General features: G+C 37.5%; 1 protein-coding gene across 5 annotated transcripts; it reads left to right on the forward strand.

Annotated features, from left to right (window-relative positions):
- The first annotated feature begins 492 nt into the window (after positions 1–492).
- LOC114169302 (kinesin-like protein KIN-7E) lies at positions 493–7769 on the forward strand. 5 transcript variants are annotated; one of them, XM_085669047.1, is made up of 16 exons: positions 504–677; positions 809–921; positions 1948–2239; positions 2792–2881; positions 2962–3062; positions 3179–3292; positions 3385–3466; positions 3552–3619; positions 3707–3772; positions 3862–3986; positions 4504–4840; positions 5314–5415; positions 5518–5656; positions 5767–6374; positions 6455–6759; positions 7054–7769. In XM_085669047.1, exons 3-16 carry the CDS (start codon positions 2020–2022, stop codon positions 7373–7375), a joined length of 2679 nt encoding a protein of 892 aa, XP_085525173.1. In that variant the 5' UTR covers positions 504–677; positions 809–921; positions 1948–2019; the 3' UTR covers positions 7376–7769. The 5 variants fall into 5 exon arrangements, with proteins under 5 accessions (XP_085525171.1, XP_085525174.1, XP_085525173.1 ...); XM_085669046.1 differs by having other exon boundaries at positions 506–677; positions 806–921; XM_085669045.1 differs by lacking the exon at positions 809–921 and having other exon boundaries at positions 493–677.
- Positions 7770–8125: the final 356 nt, after the last annotated feature.

The following is an 8125-nucleotide window of genomic DNA, read 5'->3' on the forward strand; positions in this document are numbered from 1 at the left end:
CATAAATGAAGACCATCTCGTGGTGCTAAACAAATTTATTATTATAATAATTAAACAGTGATCACAGATAAAATAGAAAAACTGATTCATAAATAATAAACAATTGGAGCCAGTGCTACAGTAGTTTATTTATTCACTGTAGTGACCGTTAGACACAAAGTTCCAAATGTGTGGATTCTCGCGATTGGATCTTTATCCGTGTGGACGGTTTCTCAAACACAGTCATTAAGACATTAACGCTAGTGGGTAGAATCGCAACCGCTTTCTCCACACTCCGCACGTGCCTAGGCGGCGTCTGGGTGACAACCGCTCACACCCTCACTCTTAAATACCCCAATGCCCCTCCACACGTGACTGGGAACAAGAATTCATGAACAAAAAGCAGGGACACATTCGTCATTTACCTTCTCTTCCCACCACAGTAAGAAAAAAAACTAAAAGTCAAATTAAAAAAAAAAAAGAAAGATGGAAGAAATTGACACCGCATCAGATTTACGCGCCCGCTGGTCCTTTCTCAACTATGATGCGTGTGAGCTTCAGACTCTGAGAGAGAGAGAGAGAGAGAGAGGAAGCAACCGGAGACTCTCTCTAACTCGCATTGTGTTCTGTTTCAGATCGCGGTTCGTGATTCGTGAAGTGAAGTTGTTACGGATTCACACTGTTCTATTCCGCACCGAGTATGTTTCTTTCTTCTTCTCGATTACTATTCTCGCTCTGTTTTTTTTTTTTTTTTTTTTTTTTTCATTTTTTAACAAAATCTGATAGTTACTTAACGCTACGTTGTGGCTTGTGCCGGCTGATGAAGAAGAATATACTTGCTAAGTTACAAAATATCCACTCGAGGTGATTTGGAGCACTTTGTTGTGAATCAACGTGGCATTTGTTTGATAGAAGCGGAGATGATAAATTGTTTCTATTTCGGTTCGTATCCTATTTCTGAATTGCGATCACAGATAAAGCAGCTCCAAAAAATAGTAGAGGTTGTTGCAGATTCGTAAGTAAGATAAGTTGTGCTGTGAATGTGAATTAGGTTAGCGTTGTTACGGGGTGGCGAAAAGGACGGAGAGGTTGAGAGGTGAAAATCCCTTGGTTTGCAAAATATGATGTGTATGAGAATGAGTGAGAGAGTGAGAGAGTGAGTGTTTGTGATGGTTTTGTTAATTGGCCAGAAGTGAAAATAAAGAGAAGGATTAAAAAAAAAAACTGAAAAGGAAGGATGGCCCTGTTATCCTGTTGGTTGGGGACCAGGTTGTGTGTTGTGCTGTGCAAAACTACCAGTTCAGGGTCAATTTCATATTTATTATTATGTAAAACTCTGTTACTTTGTTCTCAAGCGTTGTCGGGGTCGCTGCTGTTGAAAGTTTTCTATTGTTAGATTACAATTGGTTCATTGTTGAAGGAAGGATTAATAAAAAAGGGAACCTCGCTTTTTATGCTTTGTTTGGCCCCAGCCAGCTCTTTTTTCTTTTTAATTTTTCTTTTCCCTCGCTCCTTCTTCTTTATTCTTGTCTCCCTGTGAAGCTTTGTACCAAAGAATAAAAGTAAAAGACCCGTGTGTCCTTTAATCGGACTAAACTAAAACCATGATTGATCATCTCTCTTTAAACAGAAGTCTTTTAGGTCGTGATATGTTGCCAACTGCCGATAGTTTACTGATGATTAAAGCGTAATTAGTTAGCATTCTGTATTGTCTTAGTTGGATATAAATATAATCTATAGTTAGCTCGCTATTGCTGTTATCGAGTATTTATTTATCAACCGAAATTAACGGGTGGCTATCTTTTCTGAGTTTGGTCATTTCATGATTATGAATTGTGATTATCTTCTTGCATTTAGTTAAGGGCTTAGTATTTTTTGTAAACTCTCGGTTCTTTTCTTTTAAATGCTTGCATCTTGGGAAAGAAAGAATAGCTTTAATAATCAACCACCCCACTTGTCCACTTTTAGGAGTCATGGGCTTTTTATGAGGTCTGATTAACTTGTTAATTGGGTCGGAGAAAACATTGGGCAAAGCGAGACATGGGAGCTATCGCTGGAGAAGAGCTGCTGAAATGGGAGAAGATGCAAGGAGTGAGTGGCCGCGAAGAGAAGATTCTTGTGTCAATAAGGCTGAGGCCTCTGAATGAGAAGGAGATTTCTGCTAATGAATTAGCAGACTGGGAATGCATTAATGATACTACCATCTTGTATCGGAACACACTTCGTGAGGGATCCACATTTCCAAGTGCCTACACATTTGGTAAGCAAATTTGCTTTATTATTTGAAATTTTTATTGCCATTGAAACTGAGTTATTCAGTTTCAGGTTTATACTTGACATTAACAAAGTACTGAGGACTTAACGCGGGTTAGATTTGGTAAATATATAGTCCTAAACGCCACAGGATCTCTTTCCCTAACCTGAAGAAAGACATTTAGTTATTTTTACATTTCGATTAGTTTAGGATTGCATTGCCTCGACTCATTGCTGCGGTAATGGACTTTTTTCCTAATCTGCGTGATCCGACTTTGGAAAATAATTAACTTTGATGCAAACATTTGGTGGATGAATTAGCACCACTTGCTAACTGTCAATCTCAATTTTCTTTAAACTTTAATTTTTAAATATAGTATTACTATGCTTAAATTGCATTTTGCCTATTTTTGTCGTATGATATAGCCTTTACAAGTTTTAATTTTTAATAAAGACATCGAACTGGAGATCCATTGATTATGGGCGGAGTTTTTCTAAACTTTTCTTTTTTTATCATTGGTGATTTTTTTTTTTGATCGGCTTTTATCTTTGGTGATAGACAAAGTATTTCGGGGTGATTGTGCCACAAGGCAGGTATACGAGGAAGGAGCCAAAGAAGTTGCTCTTTCAGTTGTTGGTGGAATTAACTGTGAGTATAATTGTCATGATGGCTAGTTTCTTATACTCATTGCCCATTTTGATTAATATACGTATTATATATTCTTTCAGCGAGTATTTTTGCATATGGGCAAACAAGTAGTGGGAAGACATATACGATGGTTGGAATAACCGAATACGCTGTTGCTGATATTTTTGACTATATAAAGAGGGTAAATATACTATTATATTGATATATATTCTGGTTTAATTCTTGGCTATCATTCTCCACCAGAGCCTATAATATTATTATTAAGTGCTGTTGACAATATAATTTTAACTTTTTTAGCATGAAGAAAGAGCATTTATATTGAAGTTCTCAGCAATTGAAATTTACAATGAAATTGTTCGAGACCTCCTCAGTACGGACAACACTCCACTTAGGTTACGTGATGATCCAGAGGTGAATAATGCCTTTATATTGGATAAAAGTGTAATAAAAAAAAATATCGCATAATCAACTGTTGTTTTAATGATTCATTATTTTCAAATCAGAGAGGCCCCATTTTAGAGAAACTCACAGAGGAGACTCTTCGAGACTGGGGGCATTTAAAAGAGCTTATAGCCTTCAGTGAAGGTAAAAGCAAAAGACTTTGCATAGTTTTATTGTTTCAGGGTAGTCAATAGTAGGCATTATTGTATTGCTTACTTTATTCTTGCAGCTCAGAGACAGGTGGGGGAGACATACCTCAATGAGAAGAGTTCTAGATCTCACCAAATTATCAGATTGGTATGTGCCTTCCCCTTGCATGCTTAAAATATTGTGCTCAATACTTTTTACTGATAGACTTCCATTTACGGAGTTGCAACATTTCAGACAATGGAAAGTTCTGCCAGGGAATTCATAGGCAAAGGCAACTCAGCCACCCTAGTAGCTAGTGTGGTATGTTTTACATTCTTTAAAATTCCCCTCCTATTTCGGTCATTATCAAAGATTTTATAATTGTTTAATTTCTTTTTGTTTCTCTGCAGAATTTTGTTGATTTGGCAGGGAGTGAGCGTGCCTCTCAGGCATCATCAGCTGGGATGAGACTAAAAGAAGGTTGCCATATAAACCGGAGTTTACTTACTCTTGGAACTGTTATTCGCAAGCTTAGGTTGTCTACTCACTCCTCAGTTTATGGTGCTTTCCTTATTTATGCAGTTTCTAATATAATTAAAAAATCTACGTCAAATTTATTTAATTTCACCTTTTCCCGTGTCTTTTAATTTTATTATTGCTTAATCATATTATTCTAGTTTTTCTTTATAACCTTCTGGCCATAAGGTTGCCTAGTTTTCTATATGGATGAAACTGACCCATCTGAGACTATTATGATATCATAGTAGGATAGCGTTTCTATATATAAAGAATTAGGGTAGCCTCTTTAGTTAATTTATATATATATATATATATATGAAACTCTTCAGTTAGAGAGATGAAATCTAGTTAATATTTTATGATTATCATTCCATCGTCAATAAATTGTGAGAGAAAAGAAGGCAGATAATTTTGTACCTCTGGCTAATTAGAGGTATCTTAGCACTAGAAATCTTTTGTATGTTCAAAACTTTGATGCAGGAGCTATCCCATAACTGTTTAATAAATTCATTGACTTGATGTGAATAATGCAGTAACGGAAGACATGGACACATCAATTACAGAGATTCCAAGTTGACACGTATACTGCAGCCTTGCTTGGGTGGAAATGCTAGGACGGCTATCATTTGCACTTTGAGCCCTGCACGAAGTCATGTTGAGCAAACCAGAAACACACTTCTTTTTGCTTGTTGTGCAAAAGAAGTTACCACTAAAGCACAGGTTAATGTCGTGATGTCTGATAAGGCCTTGGTCAAGCATTTGCAGAAAGAGGTGGCTAGATTGGAGAGTGAGTTGAAAACTCCTGGTCCGGTTACCACCAATTGTGATTATGCAACATTGTTGAGAAAGAAAGATCTCCAGATAGAGAAGGTTGTATAATTTACTGTTTGAATTCTTGTGCTATAATGTTTGTATTGATTGTGGGCTTGTCTTGTGTATTAACCTCTTTCTGGCTACTTGTGTTCGTGACCAATACCGCCCCTGTGAATTTATGTATCCTATCTATAAGAAGGATAGGAACACCTTAGAATAGACCTCAAATGGACTTGTTTGCCTCAGTTTTTTTTTTTTTTTGGATAGAGCAGGGGTTTTCTTCAATGCATCTTACTGTTCATGTTTCGTTGGCGGTTAGAGACACTGTTCAACGTGTGTCACACTCTCCCTAGAAACACAACTTAGCCATTTTATATAGGTTAATAGCCTTGTTTTTTGGGGAAAAATTCGATATCTTTGACATAGTTGTATTGATATTAAATGAAATACTTTTCAGGTTCATGCATGTTACATATTTCTGTGTTTTCTTTGCTCATTGCATGTTCATGATAGGAATTTTAATTATTCAGATGGAGAAGGAAATTAGGGAGCTAACTAAGCAACGTGACCTTGCTCAATCAAGGGTTGAAGATTTGCTGCGCATGGTCGGAAAGGAGCAGATATCTGAGAAAGTAGTTTCTATTTCCTAACTTATTACATGTTTGATGTCGTTCCTTTAAATTGGGATTGCATTGTTGAGGCCAGCATTATTAATCATCAATCTTAATGTGCAGGAAGGGGAAGATCTGTGGGATGATGACTGTTCTGTATCAGAGTCATCGAGCATTTGTGGTCCTCATCGTCCTAATACACACATCAGAGAATTCAACAACCCTCATTATAATGATGGAGACAGTGGAAGTAATCCTGATGGTAGGTCCTTGCGTATCTTTGCCTGCAGAGTACATAGTTTGATAATAATGATATTCTTTGGTGGAACCGCATCAGATCCAATCATTTCTAAGCTATTTTTTCTTGTACAGAAGACACTGAAGATTACTGCAAGGAAGTTCGATGTGTTGACAATGGGGACTTAACTTCAGCAATATCTGGAGAGGACAGTGGAATAAGCCAGGAAATATCTTCACATTTGAATGAAGATGCTGGAGACAGTCAGATCCAAGAAAATTCAACACTTCTGGAGCAGAGGCTGCATGATGTACAGTCAACCATTGATTCTCTCGTATGTCCTTCCCCTGATGAACAATCTCCACAGGGCATGTCAGAAAATATGTCAAATTGTAGGAATCTTCAATTAACTAGAAGCTGGAGTTGTACGGAGTATCACATGACTGGTTCGCCGGATTCAATGGGAGAAATACAGAGGACTCCAGCCAATGGATATGATAAAGGATTCCCTGGAAGGCCAGATGGTTTGCGGAGAAAGTTTCCTCCATTAAATTATGATGGTTCTATAAAATTGTTAAGAAATGGTTCTCAGTCTTCCATGGGAAGTCTTTCTGTGGATGATCTTAGAGCGAGCAGCATCAGAACATCTGCTGATGAGGATATTGCTAGCATCCAGACTTTTGTTGCTGGGATGAAAGAAATGGTCAAACAAGAATATGAGAAGCAGCTTGTTGATGGCCAGGTGAGAATAAGTCGATATTTTCCTAACTATACACATCTTTTAGTTGTCTCTTCCTAAGTATGGGAGACTGTTTACTGTAGGACCCCGAGGCAGGAAGAAAGAGGAACGTGAAAGATGTAGGTGTGGATCCGATGTTAGAGACGCCTGGAACTCCTTTAGATTGGTCTCTGCAATTCACGAGACAGCAAAAGGAGATAATTGAACTGTGGCAATCATGCTGTGTACCATTGACCCACAGGACCTACTTCTTTCTTTTATTCAGGGGTGATCCAACAGATTCCATTTACATGGAGGTAGAACTTAGAAGATTATCCTTCCTAAAAGAAACGTTTTCTGATGGAAACCAGTCTGTGAGAAATAGTCAGACAATCACACTAGCTTCAAGGTTCTGTTTTCTCTTTCTGTCACTTCTGCATGTGTTTCAGTTTCTTCTATTATTCGGAATCCAAATGGACATATTGGCCTCTACGACTAACGAAGAAATTTCTACATTGAACATGGATCATATGATTATTTATCCACCTATATTGACTCATCGTCCCCTACAAAAAGCTATTGCCTGTTTTGTTGATTTGATTCACTTATGGTTGATTTAGTTTATTGCTTTTCCTTGCACCATGGAGGTTAACTTGTTAACTAGTGTATTTCTTTTGATGTATGTGCTTGGTTGGGGATACAGCGTGAAAGCACTTCGGCGAGAAAGAGGAATGCTTGTGAAGCTTATGCAGAGGAGGCTTTCCGATAAGGAGAGAATAAGGCTGTACGAGGAGTGGGGCATTTCATTGGATTCAAAGCGCAGGAGAATGCAACTAGTGAACCGTTTGTGGAGCGAAAATGATATGAACCACGTAATGCAAAGTGCTACAATAGTTGCCAAGTTAGTGAGGTTTTGGGAGAGGGGCAAGGCCCTCAAGGAGATGTTTGGGCTTAGCTTCTCACCCCAAATCACAGGGCGGAGATCATCTTTTTCCTGGAAAAATAGCTCACCATCTCTTTTATAGTCCTTTTTATTTTTTGGCCCACGCGTGTACAGTGTTAGAGACATTTTATCAGCGTTTCTGATTGATCACACTCTTTCAACTTGTTCTGCATTCTTTCAACCATAGAAACGTGAGGATTGCAGCTTCATTGAGATAAGAGATGTGGGTTATTGATTAAGCCACTTTGGGCGGTTGTCTTGTTTTTTTTTTTTATCATTTTGGTGTATCATTTAACGAGTTAAATTTTTTCTCTTCTCTTGGTGCAAGGTGTGTTGTGTTTTTGTTTCATTGTAAACTACTTTAATTTCTCTCCCTAACTTTGAAGGAAGTCGTCATACGTACTTTTGTATATTACACTGAGACGATCGAATTGTGCCACGAGGCAGTGTAGATCAATATAGACTATTTGACATAACCGTGGTGGACTTGTTCTTGTTCTTTGTTTCTCTGGTTGCTGAAGTTTTATTTCTCAACTATTTTTATTTCTATCTCTTTATAGAGATCAACGGCAAGCCAAATAATCGTATTTCGAGTAAAGCTAGTAATTGCCGGTTTCTTAAGGTATAGCTAGTATGATAATCTATTTCGTGATAATTGCTACACACAACACATGCAGCTTCTTCGTGTTTTAACTTCAAGTCTTGAAGATTGTTTATACATCTAAAATGAGAAAGGTGCGAAATTCGAATAAATAAGTTCTGAGATAAAAAAGGTATTTTGACTTTTGTAATTTGTGTTTTGTAATAAATAAATATGCTTTTAATATGTTTT

Source organism: Vigna unguiculata, chromosome 11, assembly GCF_037176805.1.
Source record: "Vigna unguiculata cultivar grain cowpea cultivar isolate G323 ecotype 2 chromosome 11, ASM3717680v1, whole genome shotgun sequence".
In the NCBI taxonomy this organism is placed as follows: domain Eukaryota; kingdom Viridiplantae; phylum Streptophyta; class Magnoliopsida; order Fabales; family Fabaceae; genus Vigna; species Vigna unguiculata.

What these genes read in the sequence shown, in the direction of transcription:
- LOC114169302 (XM_085669045.1), top strand. Translation starts at nt 2,020, where the DNA reads ATGGGAGCTATCGCTGGAGAAGAGCTGCTGAAATGGGAGAAGATGCAA. An exon ending in TTTTTGACTATATAAAGAGG is followed by an intron (nt 3,063 to 3,178) that starts GTAAATATACTA and finishes TAACTTTTTTAG; the next exon opens with CATGAAGAAAGAGCATTTAT. An exon ending in AAGATCTCCAGATAGAGAAG is followed by an intron (nt 4,841 to 5,313) that starts GTTGTATAATTT and finishes TTAATTATTCAG; the next exon opens with ATGGAGAAGGAAATTAGGGA.